Source organism: Tenrec ecaudatus, chromosome 1 (genome assembly GCF_050624435.1).
Source record: "Tenrec ecaudatus isolate mTenEca1 chromosome 1, mTenEca1.hap1, whole genome shotgun sequence".
Lineage (NCBI taxonomy): Eukaryota > Metazoa > Chordata > Mammalia > Afrosoricida > Tenrecidae > Tenrec > Tenrec ecaudatus.
The window spans coordinates 77,155,884-77,170,654 of record NC_134530.1 but is presented as its reverse complement, the minus strand read 5'-3'; the positions used below and the strand labels follow the sequence as shown (position 1 = coordinate 77,170,654).

Genomic DNA, 14,771 nt, shown 5'->3' with positions numbered 1-14,771 from the left:
AGAAAGTCTTTGGATCCAGTGGCGTGATCATCTCAGTGCTGGCAGGGGTCTCTATGTAGTTTCTCCGGCTCTTAAGGTCTGGTTGCATCAGGATAGATCCATGTGGCTTCTCTCAACTTAGGGCACTAGTGTGGTTCCATGTGTCTTGTCAGCTGCAATGTCTCCCAGGGAGTCAGCAGAGAGAGAGAGTGTCTCCGCCTCCAAGAAGGAATACAGGATTTCCCAGAATTCTCAGGAGAAGGTCATGCCCACACAGAGGCCTCATTGGCTATGATCTGACTTACAGGCTAGACTCCATCCCTATATTCTTAATCTTCGAATTGACAAATGATTATATAACTACCAGAGCTGGGTAGGTGTTTCCCAAATTTCTTTACATAAACTGGTGGGTGCTTCCAATGCTTCATCAGTTTGTTGAAACCATTCAAATGGTATTCCCTCCATGCCTGGATCCTTGTTTTTCACTAAAGCCTTCATGCACTTGGACTTCTTCCTTCAGTACCATCAGTTCTGATGAAATGCTATCTCTTGAAAGAGTTAATTTTTGTGTATTCTTTTTATCCTCTTTTGAGGCTTCTTAAATTCTTCAGTATTTTGCCCGTATATACATAAAACATACCTCAATAGTGCAACTTAAGGCTTGGATTTTTCCTTCAGTTCTTTCAGCTTGAGACGTGCTGCTGAATGTGTTCTTTTCTTTTGCTATCCTTATTCCACGTCTTTTCACATTTCATTATAATGCTTTACTTTGTCTTCTCTTGCTATCTTTTGAATTTTTTTGTTCAGCTTTTTTAACTTCATAATTTCATCTACTCTACTTAAGATGAGGTTTTAGTCTCTTTGAATGCCTTCCATCCTGAGAGGCTCATCTTATGGCACTATGTTATAATATTCTGACGATCCTCAAAGCTTTCAGTTGACAACTTTTCAGAAGTGGACTCTCTCTTTTCCACCGGAACCTATCACTATTGCCATGCCAATCACTAGCATTCACTAAAGCTGCAAGTAGCAGCAGGGTACCAGACCTTTTATATCCTCAAAGCTCCTGAAACTGGGATGCAGCCATAGGAATGCTGAGAAGGTGGGTCTTTGGGATGGAGGAAGAGTTTCAGGAGCTCCTGTCCCAGGAAGCGTGATATTTTAGGGCTCTGCCTTCAGAAAAGGACTTCTGGGGTTTGACTGAAAATGGGACTAGTTTAGAACCCAGGGAAACTAGGAAGTGCAAAATGTACTTCTTCCCACAGGAAAATGGGTCCACAAGGAACTCATTCAAAATGTAGTCTTGAAGTACACATAACACTTGTCCCAGCATAGTTAGTGAAGAAAGGAGGTATTATCCTGCATTTGCTATAAGTTCACTGTATGAACTTCAGCATCTTATGTCCTGTCTCTACATCTCAGTTTGCCCATCATCAAAACAGGAAGCTTGAGTTAGTGTAATGGGAAGATATGTTCAGCACTACTGTACTTTGATCCTGTGGTTTCAATTTCTGTAATTCCCCATTCCTCATTCAGACCCACAGACCCTTGTACTCTGTCATGCTTATTGTAGGTATTCAATACGTGCCTTAATAAAATAATTGGAATGAACTATAGAAACTATGCCTCCCTGAACTAGTTACAAGAAACAAAGAGCTAGTTGGCACGGATAATAACCAACTTTACGAATTGTGTTACTTCCTATGTACATAGAACTAGGCACTGATAACAACCAGCATCACGAACTATGTACTTTCACAACAATGCTCTCTTGACCCTTGCTCTCACTTCTAGTAATGTGGGCATTATTATTAACTCCATTTTATAGATGAGGAAACTCAATCCAGAGCACTTGTGCTTTCCTGCTCATATGAGCTCTGCTACACTTCTATGTCTTTATTTTTTCACTTTAAGATGATGTAATCTGGGTATTTATACAGGTCTAAAAACAGGCATGTACATATGTAAATATATTTACATAGGACGGTTGGGGAATAGATCTACGTGCATATATAATAGGTTTAGTATTAAGGCATCAGATGGACATTGAACCTCCACTCAAGTATTTACTCAATGCAAGAATATTTTGTTCTTTTAAATTGGCATTTCAAGATGCACACCTTCCCAACCCAAATGCTGAAGACAAATGTGTGCATATGCAAATGTGGTGAAGAAAGTTGATGGTGCCCAGCTATCAAAAAATATAGCATCTGAGGTCTTAAAGGCTTGCAGAAAAACAAGCAGCCGTCTAGCTCAGAAGCATCAAAGCCCACATGGAAGAAGCACACCAGGCTATGTGACCACGAGATGTAGAAGGGACCAGTTATCAGACATCAAAGAACAAAAAAAATCATCAGTGGGTGCCCACCTTCCCGATATGATCATGGAAGACCAGTGTGTGCATAAGCAAATGTGGTGAAGAAAACTTATGGTGCCCAGCTATAAAAAATATAGCGTCTGGAGTCTTAAATGTCTTGAAGATAAACCAGCGGCCATCTAGCTGAGAAGCAACAAAGCCCACATGGATGAAGCACACCAGCCTGTGTGACCATGAGGTGTCAAAAGGATCAGATATCAGGCATCAAAGAACAAAAAATCATATCATTGCAAATGAGGGTGAGTGCAGATTGGAGACCCAAAGCACATCTGTAGGCAACTGGATGCCCCCTTATTGAAGGGTCGCCGGGAGGAGATGAGCCAGTCAGGGTGCAGGGTAGTAATGATGAAACATAAAACTTTCCTCCAGTTCTTTAAATGCTTCCTCCCCCCACTATCATGTTCCCAATTCTACCTTACAAATCTGGCTAGACCAGAGGATGTACATTGGTACAGATAGCAACTGGAAACAGGGAATCCAGGACAGATGACCCCTTCAGGACCAGAGGTGAGAGTGGCGATACCTGGAAGGTGGAGGGAAGGATGGGATAGGAAGAGGGAACCGATTACAAGGATCTACATATAACCTCCTCCCTGTTGGATGGACAACAGAAAAGTTGGCAAAGGGAGACATCGGACAGTGTAAGATATGACAAAATAATAATAATTTATGAATTATGAAGGGTTCATGAAGGAGGAGGGAGCAGGGAGGGAGAAGGAAAATGTGGAGCTGATATTAAGGACTCAAACAGAAAGCAAGTGTTTTGAGAATGATGATGACAACAAATGTGCAAATGTGCTTGACACAATGGATCTATGTATGGATTGTGATAGAATTGCACGAGTCCCCAATAAAATGATTTTTTTAAAAGGATTAATCCTTCTCAAAACCATATAAGCAGTTCCAGTACTCAAACTCAACTTTTGGACTAAAAAAATCTTAATAATATGATTATGTCATCCAATGATTCCCACACACACACCCCAAATTCTGCCAGATTTTCTGTAGGACTTTCAACCCAGCCATAATATTAGTCACATTTACTTAGATTATGTTGTGTAAATACACAAGCTGTCAGGGGCTTAGGTATAAAGGTTTATTTCTCCTTCATATTGTATGTCATTTACTACTCTGAGATCAAATCTTTCATAGCTAAACCATGTGAAAATCCTTCAGGCTTCTGTAGACTCAGCATGCATAATTTCTGCCACATGTGTTGGCCAAAGTGAGTCACATGGTAAAACCTGACATTGATGGAATGGGAAGATATCTCCTCCCACAGAGAGCCATGCAAGTCACTTGGCAATGAGTAGTAATGTAAAATCCTCTTACAAGGAGGGTAGTCAATAATGTACCGCATACTGAATGCAAGATAAACACTGGGGCATAAAGGTGAATGGATAATGTGCTCCTAAAGCATTCATTGACTAGGGAAACAAAATAGTAAAGAGATAATACTAATAATCTTTGGAAAGATGGCAGTGTCAGTCCTTACCCTGCTTGTTATTCTTCACCATTTCTACTCTGTGGTAGTATTTTTAAAGAAGAATTAATACCAGACTAGTCCTAAGGAGTTGGAGATTAAAGATGTCCCAAATCTCCAAATCTTCCAAGACATTGTTCTGCTCCATTATTCCCTCACTCCTCCCTTGAGTACATTCCCTCACAGACCTAGGTTCTGCAATTCACTGCAGTGTCCCACAGAAACTCATACAACTGTAATAAAATGCCACATATGGTTGTGGCTGCTGTTAAATCCCAAATCTGAAGATCAGGTAGAGGCAAGTCAAATGCAGGGTCCAAAACCTGAAGCCAAAATTATCCAAAAGTCAAAGCAGGTCTTCTTGCTTCTACTAAAGCTCAGTCAGAATCAGGAATTAGACTGGTGGAGGCAGGATTTTGTCTTTCAGAAGACCATACTCACAAGGAAACAAAGGATGGTATCTTAAATCACACTCTACTATAGTCTAAAGGCTCCCACAAGGAAACAACGCTGTGACTTGGTTCACACATTCTACTAACGTCAGGTCTTAAGTCCCCTCTAATCTTGTCCCTTAGTATAGTAGAGAACGCCCTCCAAAATGGGACTGCAGCCACGGGCATAGAGTGCAGAGTTATTATAGAGCACATAAAGAATTGTGGCTAGAAGGGCCACATTAATTGACTAAAGCTCATGCTTTCTCTTCTACAAACTCGTCTGGCAGAATGACCTTTGCAGACACTGTTTCCTTGTGACAGTGACGTCTGACTGGGTTCAGCAAGAGGAGGTCCTGCCAAGTAATTGGAAGTGGAGAAAAGGGAGAAATCAGACCCTGCCTCGGCTGCTTCTCTTCCATGACTCCTACTTCTCCAATAAATATGTTTTCTGCTGTTGCTAATCTCTGGATTGCCTCACCATTCTGTTAGACTTCTCCATTATTCTATCATCTGTGCAACCAGATCTCTGATTCAAATACCAAGGAGAAGTCCCACTTTTCTGGTTATATTCGGAAACAATGGTGCAAAGTATCATGGGAGTACAGAGGAGAGGGTATATTGTATGCTCTGAAGAGATGGCACGAGGAAGAGAAAGGTCAGGGAAGGTTTTCTGTACTCAATTATTCCAGAGGCGAGTATTGTAGACAATTGGGAGTAGGAGTTAGGAACTAATAACATCAACAAAGGCAAAAAATGAGATAGCATCGCTGCTTCTGAAGCCAGGAAGATGAGGCATAAGAAGTTGGCAGAGGCCAGGCTGTGTTATTCAGACCTCTTTCAGTTGCAAGCTATACAGATCCAAATCAAAATAGTATAAATTTGGAGTTGCTAAGGCACAGAGAGGACTGTAGGGCCGACAACAGCTTGAGACACAATGTCCCCTTGCTGTAGCATACCATGACAGGGACAATACTGGGGACACATGGAGGGGAGTTAATCTGGTCTGAACCCTCCATAGTGGGGTGAACCAGTAAGGGAATACAACAGATCAGCAATGGGAGCAAAGCAGTCACAAAGCCCCTGAGGAGCCCCCCATGTAAACTTCAGGCTAGGAGGGGCAGTGTCTGTAATTCCCCAGGACCAGCGGGGAGATAGTCATAAAGGTCAGCAGACAGACCTGGAATTATGTAGGCTTTTCTTGTTTTTATTTCAGCTAGTTATTATTACTTTTTCCCACTTTTTATTCAATATTTTGTTTTGTCTCTGTTATTGTTGGTTTGCCTACCTATATGAGATAAGCATGGGAAGCAAGCAATGGGATCGAAGAATCTGCAGGGACTTGGAAGAAGGAGGAGGCAAGGGAAGCGAGTGGTGAGCAAACAATGGAGAACAACTAGGGAATTACAATCAACAAGGAGGAGAGGACATGCAGATCCTGGGGTGTTGGAGCAACAGCCGTCTAGCTGAGAGGAATTACTAAGAGGCAGAAGAAGGGCAAACATGATGGTGGGGCAGGAGAAAGGTAAAAGGAAACAGAGGAAAGATCTATGAAGCAAAGCTATGGATAGAGGTATAAACATGGGTTTGCACTCATGTAAATACATTAATTCATAAAATAGAGGTATTGGCGTATGTACATATGTTTATGTGGCAATATATTGAGGTAGTGAATGGACTTTGGCCCTCTGCTCAAACCCTGGCTCAACGCAAGAACACTTTGTTCTAACAGCCTGGAATTCTGTGATGCTCACCCTCTAGACACAATCGCTGAAGACAAAATGGGTACACAAGCAAATGTTGTGAAGAAATATGACGGTGCCTGACTATCAAAAGATATAGCATCTGGGGATCTTAAAGGCTTGAAGTTAAACAAGTGGCCAACTAGCAGAGAAGCAACAGCCCACATGAAAGAAACACACTAGCCTGTGTGATCATGAGGTGTTGATGAGATCAGGTAAAAGGCATCAGAAAACCACAAACAAAAACATATTGTTGAGAATGAGGGGGGGGTCCGAGCAGAGACCCAAAACCTAACTAGACAATCGGACATCCCCTCGCAAAAGGGTCACAAGGAAGGAATGAGTCAATCAGGGCACAGTATAGCACCGATGCAACACACAATACTCCTCTGGTTCCTTGAGGCTTCCTCACCCCCCACTATCATGACCCCAGTTCTGCCTTCCACTGCGGGCTAGACTGGAGCAAGTACACAGGTACAGATAAGAGCTCAGGACACATGGAATCCAGGTCAGATAAACTCCTCAGGAACAGAAATGGATGTAGGGATACCAGGAGGGTGGGAAGAGGAAGGGAAGAAAGGGGATCTGATCATAATGATCAGCACATAACCCCCCCCCCCCCAGGGGGACGAACAACAGAAACTGTGGAGGAAGAAGAGAGCGATTTGTGTAAGATGTGAAAATAATAATAATTTAAGGTAAACAAGCAGCCATCTAGCTCAGAAGCAACAAAGCCCACATGGAAGAAGCACACCAGCCTGTGCGATCATGAGGTGTCAAGGGGATCAGGTATCAGGCATCATCAGAACAAAAAATCTTATCATAGTGAATGAGGGTGGGAGTGCGGAGTGGAGACCCGAAGCCCATTTGTAGGCCACTGGACATCCCCTTACAGAAGGGTATTGGGGAGGAGATGAGTCAGTCAGTGTGCGATGTAGCAACGATGAAACATACACCTTTCCTCTAGTTCCTAAATGTCTTCTCCTCCCCCACTATCATGAGACCAATTCTACCTTACAAATCTGGCTAGACCAGAGGATGTACACTGGTACAGATAGGAACTGGAAACACAGGGAATCCAGGGCGGATGATCCCTTCAGGACCAGTAGTGTGAGTGGCGATACTGGGAGGGTAGAGGGAGAGTGGGTTGAAAAGGGGGATTAAAAGAATCTACATGTGACCTCCTCCCTAGGGTATGAACAACAGAAAAGTGGGTGAAGGGAGACGTAGGACAGGGCAAGATATGACAAAATAATAATTTATAAATTATCAAGGGTTCATGAGGTAGTGGGGAGCGGGGAGGGAGGGGAAAAATGAGGAGCTGATGCCAGGGGCTTAAGTGAGAGTAAATGTTTTGAGAATGATGAGGGCAATGAATATACAAATGTGCTTTACACAATTGATGTATGTATGGATTATTATAAATAAGAGTTGTATAAGCCCCTAATAAAACCATTTTTAAAATATTATATATTTATAAATTAAAATATTTTAAAAAGAAAACAAACAAATGAAAATAAATTGCTATTGTAAAAAATAATTCATAATTTATCAAGGGGTCACAAGGGTGGCAGGGAGGAGGGAGGGAAGAAAGAGGAGCTGATACCAAGGGTTTAAGTAGAAATAAAATGTTTAGAAAATGTTAGCAATATATGTACAAATATGCCTGATACAATTGATATATGCATTGCTTTAAGAGCTGTAAGAGCCCCAATATCATGATCTTTTTTTTAAAAAAAGTGCAAGTTATAAAAACAGGGGCATAACTGAGGTAAAGTGGAAGAGGAAGTTACTGGAGCGGAGATGGTCGAGAAGTCAAGAGGTGAGAGCAGCAGATGGATTTTCCATGCCACACTGAGTTCTTGAGAATGAAAGCAAGTCCAGTGAAGGGAGAAAAAGAACATGTCCCTTTGCCAGAATCATCAGTGACCAGAAAGGCGTGAGTTGAAGGTCAATAAAAGATCAAGACAAGGAAGTGTCAGAGCTGGATAGAAAAGGAGTTTGAGTACTAGAGTGGAGGAAAAAAAATTTTGGAACAGCCATGATAAAGAGAGGTGAGGTTAGCTGGTGACAGTTTTAATAGAATTCTGAGGTCAAATTCAGAAGCAGTCGCTGTGGATGGAGACTGAGAGTTGGTGACAGTTGCCCTTGGACTGGATGGGTAAATAAAGTCATGTTGAATGGGTGATATCTAAGATTCAGTTAGGAATCCCAGTAACGTCACCTGGAATACCATTGTTGTGAGGCTAGGGTGACTGGGGGGTTAATCTGCTTAATTAGTTGTCATTATCCTGTACTCACTAGATTCTCAGCTCCCAAAATTTATTAGTGAACCCAAGGGAAAGGTTATTCTCTGGGTCTACTGATGTAGACCCTTGGAGAAGTCTGACAGTTATTGGGTGGCAGTGTATTTGGGCTTGTTCTGCTAGCAAAAGAGATCCATGAACTAGTTAGACCTCTGAGCTGGTTATTTGAATCAGAGCACCCATATTGTCTATATGTATGAGATCAATGTGAAGCTATACCCCTGGCACAATGTATACATTTTGAAGGTTGAATCATGTGCTGCATTGTTTCTCACCATTTTGAGCTTTTGACTCTACTATAGTCCTTCTAGCATCTACCAAGGCCGCCATGTTTCCCCACTAATCTGTTCATGCTATTCCCCCTGCCTGGTATGCTGTACATGCTTGCACATACACACTCATTCTCACTCACTCATTCACTTACACACACTCATTCACTCACTGACACTCACTCACATGCACACTCACTCACGCACTTTATCTTTGTCTAGCTGACCCCTGCTTAGGTATCCACTTCTTCAAGTCTCTCCTGGCCTCTGGGCTGGGATGGTTCCTCTTTTGTGTTATAACAATTCTCCGGCTTCCCACTTTCCCAGAATTTATCACTAGAAACATTGTGACGGTACCATGTTTGTTTCTGTCTCCCACCCACACTAAACTAAGAGCTCCTCAAGGGTCAGACTTGAAGGGTAGAATTCACTTCAGTACCCAGTATAAGGCCACCATGCTTGTTCAGCTGAGTTTTCACCATTCCACTGTCCAAATCCCCCCAACCTCACTCTGCATACTTACTCTCACCTCCACCCTAAATCTTCTATGCATTCAATCAGTGCTCACCAGGCACATACACACACACCCTCTCTCTCACTGGGAGTTAATACATATATCACATCTTGCCAGAGTTCAATCATGCACATACACTTTTGACTGGTGCTAAGGCTCAGATGAATGTGGACTTCTTCCGTGCACAGTAGTCTGTGCTATGACAGAGGGAAACCCAGAGAAGAATCAAGAGGCCTTGTCTAAAATGAGTCCTGAAAGATAAGAAGTTAGTTGGGTGAAGAGTTTTTCTTAGTCTTGACCTTAAAGGCCCACATGCTTCAAAACGTCAGGAAGCTTCCTCTGGTTTGCCTACCTGGATTAAAGTGTAGTTTGTTATGTTACTGTTCCAGCTGAGAATGAGACTTATAGGCATAAGGGATAGAGCCTGACTTATGCGCTACCACTGAGCCTCAGTTTCCTTATTTGCAAAATCTAAATGATAAATGCTGTCTTGCTCAACCCTTCTCACAGGTTGTTATAAAATTGCATTTGTAGACTGTTAAAGACTATGCAGAGGTGAGAGATTGGCACTCTATTCTCCACACTTGGGCTAACTGCACACTTGTGTGACCTAACACAAGACTTGGCACAGTGTCAATGCTTAATAAAGACCTGCTTTTATTGACTGACCCTGAATGATGAAGACACAGAAAACCTCTGCAAGCAAAGCCATCAGAGATGGTGGAGGGGCAAGGACGCTGGGACTTGCCGATCACATCCCACACTTTTGCACCTTTGATTCTCATTACCACACTATAAAGTCCACCGTAGTCCCTCCTTTCAGCAGATGAAGAAGGAGATTAGACAACTTGCCCAAGGCCACACAGCTTTAGTGGACAGAGTCTATGTTCGAATCCAGACTGCGTGATTCCCAGGCCTCATTCCACCGCTCCCCTGTTCAGAGCAACATGTCCCTCACTGCGAATTACTCAGAAGGAACTTGTGCCCCTGCCCTTGACCCATGTCTTCATCTTAAGCCAAACAGATGGTTTAGGCTACTTCACTTTTTTCCCGTTTCCTTTTTTCCTAGCCAAGCAATAGCCATTCCCCCAACTCCACACTGGAGATAAATCAGCCGCAGTCTGGACAGTCCATCTCTATGAGCTTCATTAAGGAAAAGCTACCTGCTGAGGTGTCAGGGTCTCTGAAGCTGGCTGGGCATCTCTGACCCGAGAATAATGAGACAGCAGTCACCTCCTTCTTCATCTCAAATCTGCAATTAGCAGATACTTCTGCAGCTTGCCATTCTCCGGCCAGAAATGGGCCCCAGGAGGGGCTGGCAGCCGGAGGTGGGCTGAGGAGCTGGGAGCTTCTTCAAGCTCAGAGGGCTGAGGGAAGAGAAGCCTCAAGTTTTTACCTTGAGAACTTAGCCCTCCCTGTGGAGAGTGGGATAACAGGGAAGGCAGTGGGGAGAAGCACAGGAGGTCCTTTGTGGGAGAAGGGGCTAAGGGAGAGCGCCAGGGCTGAAGAGCAGATGGGTGAAGCAAGACGAAAGAAGAGTGAAAGAAACTGTCAGTATAACAGGCAACTATTGCACAGCAAGTTATCCATCATCTCACTCAAGTCTTCCCATGGGTGTCAGCAGGAAGACAGTTTTCACTCCTATTTCGCAAACGAGAATTTGAGACTCAGAAAGGCAAAATGACTTGCCCAGACACTGTAGTAGTTAGATACAAAGCCAAGGAGGCTTAAGAGACTTATAAAAGAGGAGGAGGAGGAGGAGGAGGAAAGGTATGGCCATAAAAAAATGTGAAGGGAAAGGGAGAAAGAGGAAGAAAGGGGATGCAGGGCTGTGTATGGAGTCAGCCAGACCTACACCCATCTCCCACTAATTGGCCATGTGACCTTATGTCAGGTACTTAATCACTTGGAGCCTTCATTTCCTCATTTATAAATTGGATAAAATACTATTTACCAGACAGTTGATTGTGAGTAAGATGACATTTGTGAAGAAGTTCCTAAAGTTTCTAGCACAGTGTCCGGCATATAAATCCACCACTGCCTATGGAATGATTCCAACTCGTCATGACCCTACAGGGCAGGTAGAACTGCCCCTCTGGGTTTTTACTGTGAATCTTTTGAAAGCAGACAGCCACATCTTTCTCTGAGAGGAGGCAAGTGGATTCAAACTACTGACTTTGCCGTTAGCACTCCAACACATAACCCACTTTGTCACCTGCCTGCCTCCTGTCTGGCATGGACCCAAAAAATCAAATCAACTGCCATCATGTTGATTTCAACTCAGAGAGCGCCTACATGTGGTTTCCAAGGCTGTACGTCTTCATGGGAGCAGATAACACCCCCCTCCACCCACCGACTGGCCAATGGGGATGAACCACCAGTCTGTGGTTAGGAGTTCACTACTTATCCAACAGTGCCGCCAGGGCTTAATAAATATTGGGAGTCCCACGGAGAATGCACGAGGGGAACAGAAAGGAAGAGATGGAGCTAAATGAGCCCCTAACACCTCCCCCCAAAATAAGACTTTTGAGAAGAAATAAAGGAACAGTTTGGAAGGACGGGGAAAGAGAAAGGTTGAGGAGGGAGTAGACTGGGTCAGGGAGTAGTGGAGGGGGCAGCTAGTACTTTGAAGGGCTGCCACTATCTGACTAAGCATCCTCAGGTGGGAAGCAACCGAATTCTGTTCACTGCGATGGAAATTGTCCTTCAAGGAGCAACAAGAGAATCTTATATCTAAGGAGCCACTTTCCTTAGACCCTTCAAACTTGGAAACTCATTCGGGCAGCTCTCTCCTGTCTGATAGCAGCCCCAATGAGTTAGCATTGACTTGATGGCAGTGGGTTTGGTTTGGCTTGTGGAATATGTGGGGGCTTGGCAGGGGAGTGGGATATAGGAAATCTCAGTAGAATTCAGGGAGGAAGAAATGTACTGAGTGGAGATAAGCCATTGTGTCTGTGGCTCTCACAGACGCTGGATTCTCTTTCTTTGAGATACCTCTGGGTGGGCTGGGAAGAGCAGATAAATTTTTACCTACATACTGTGGATCTTGGGGTGTCTCGCAGACTGTATCTGGCCAGGCTGAGCTGAGTGAGTGGCAGGGGAGAGGAGGAGAATCCCTGCTTGTCTAAAAGCTCCACTCATGGCTTCTCATACCAGTGCCTCTATTTGCCTTGGCCTACCAGCTTACTTGTCTAAGCTGCAGTATTTGTATTAATGAGGTGCAGAGGGTCCCGATGGGCATTGCTTTCCCTAGGAGTGACAGGAAAGTCTGAATGTGATAAATGCTTTGGAAACTGTGAAGGGCTGTGCATCACCTCCTTACATATTCACTCTTTAAAAAAAAACACATTTTATTAGGGGCTCATACAACTCTTATCACAATCCACACATACATCAATTGTGTAAAGCACATCTGTACATTCCTTGCTCTCATCATTTTCAAAGCATTTGCTCTCCACTTGGCATCAGGTCCTCTTTTTTTCCCCTCCCTCCCTGCTCCCCTCTCCATCATGAGCCCTTGATAATTTATAAATTTTTATTTTGTCATATCTTGCCCTGCCTGACGTCTCCCTTCACCCCCTTTTCTATTGTCCGTCCCCCAGGGAGGAGGTCACATGTAGATCCTTGTAATTGGTTCCTTCTTTCCAACACAGTCTCCCTCTGCCCTCCCAGTATCGCCACTCACACCCCTGGTCCTGAAGGTATCATCCGCCCTGGATTCCCTATGCCTCCAGCTCCTATCTGCACCAGTGTACACATTCACTCTTTCAGCAAGTACCTCTATGTCACATTTTATATATGCCATGCCATCTAGTTCCATCCTTGAAGTAGCTCTCTGAGGTAGGAAAGATCGAAAGAGTCAAACCATGCAGTTGACTCTTAAAGTACCTCGATCTTCCTGACTTGCCTAGGGTTACACAGCTGGTTAGTGATAGAGCCAGGATCTGTCTGATTCTACAACTAGTACTAGTAAGCCCTGCCTGGTACCATCCCTGAGAAGTGTCCAGGGAATTAGACCTCCTTGCTTCATTTATGCTGGGGAGTCGATTTCAACTCATGGCAGCCCAACATGTGTCAGAATAGAACTGTGCTCCTGAGAGTTTTCCATGGCTGTTCTGAAGTGGACTGCCAAGCCTTTCTTCCGAGGTGCCTCTGGGTGAACTTGAGCTTCTTCCAACAGCAGCCAAGTGATTAACCAAGTGATTCACATCCCTACGAACTCCTGTAAGAGCATAAACTAAAAGCTAAACTCACTTCCATCCAGTCGACTCTGACTCCTAAGGACTCTGTAGGGTAGGGTAGAGCTGCCCCTTTGGGTTGCCAAGACTATTAGCACTTTACAGGAATGGAAAGCCTCGTCTTTCTCCCACAGAACAGCTGGTGGTTTCAAACCACTGGCCAGAGCATAAGTGCTATTAATCCAGAGTGTTGGGGACCAGGAAACGAAGAGCTTCCAGCTCAAGGGAAGGGAAAAGTGTTCATCTGTATCTCTTCTCTCCCCAGGGTTTGACTTCTTCGAAGCCAGCGCCAAGGAGAACATCAGCGTGAGGCAGGCCTTTGAGCGCCTGGTGGATGCCATTTGCGACAAGATGTCTGATTCGCTGGATACAGACCCCTCTGTGCTGGGCGCCTCTAAGAACACCCGTCTTTCTGACACCCCACCACTGCTACAGCAGAACTGCTCATGCTAGGCGAGGACTACCGTCCTGACCCCCTTCATTGTGGCCCATCCCCTCTCTGCTTCTCCCGTTATACTCTGCCCAATCCCAGCCCCAAGCAAGCTGAGCTGTTGCTACTGTTGTCTGCCTGCAGTGAGGTAAAAACCAGCCCCTGGAGTTCTCTGCAGATGGGTCCACTTAAAAGACACTCAGCACCAAAGGGGACAGCACAGGTCAAGACTAGGGTACAGAGTCACTTTACAATAGAAGCCTTCATTTTACAAAAGGGAATTGCCACAGCAGATTGTTGACAAGCCAATTTCTTTTCTGCCTATCAATTAAGATTCCCTTCATTTGCCAAAATTTCACATACATACTTTTCCAAGACTGGCCAGTTGTAAAGTGAGGCCCATCTAAAATAGCTAATCATATTAACGAAGGTGCTTGTTTCATGTCAGGCTCCCTGAGGAACTTCCTCTCACCACAAGTCAAGCTTTGGCTCTCAACACCTTATGCCTGTTACCAGGGATGTCCACCGGGCTTGGGGAGTTGCTGTGGTGACAGGCCAGAGATAATCTCCAGAGAGCCCAGACTCTAATGATGCTGGAGGAGCAAAGGCTTAGTCAGATCCGCACTTAAAAGAAAAAGATTATCCTCCGCAAAATATCAAAGGTTCCTGCTATGTGAAAGAGCAAGCGAGTGAGCTCAAAAAAAAAAAAAAAAGATAGAAAATGAGAAATACAGGCAAGATAAAGAAACAGGTCAGGAATTTCTGATTTTGCACCTTTCCAGCTAGCCCATAACTATGGGAAACTGAAGTTGTTTCTTCGGTACCCAGAAGTTCCAACCTTTGTGTCTGATGAGTTGTCATCTGGCATCTGAACTAAATCTCTATCTTCAGGTCCTGAGGGGAGCTCATTGCCTACACCATTTGGAGGACAGCTTTCATAACCCAAGTGTTTTCCTGGTTTTAAGCTGATACCTTCCCCCTGGAAACTCTTCTCCCGTTGCC

At 44.1% G+C, this 14,771-nt stretch overlaps 1 protein-coding gene across 1 annotated transcript in view; it reads left to right on the top strand.

Moving 5' to 3' along the window:
• The window catches only part of RAB3B (RAB3B, member RAS oncogene family), a 74,503-nt gene extending 60,711 nt beyond the window's left edge, over positions 1–13,792 (top strand). Inside the window, exon 4 of the mRNA XM_075539801.1 lies at positions 13,605–13,792. Within this exon, the coding sequence (XP_075395916.1) occupies positions 13,605–13,792 (188 nt within the window). The remainder of the gene's footprint in view (positions 1–13,604) is intronic.
• The last annotated feature ends 979 nt before the right edge of the window (positions 13,793–14,771 follow it).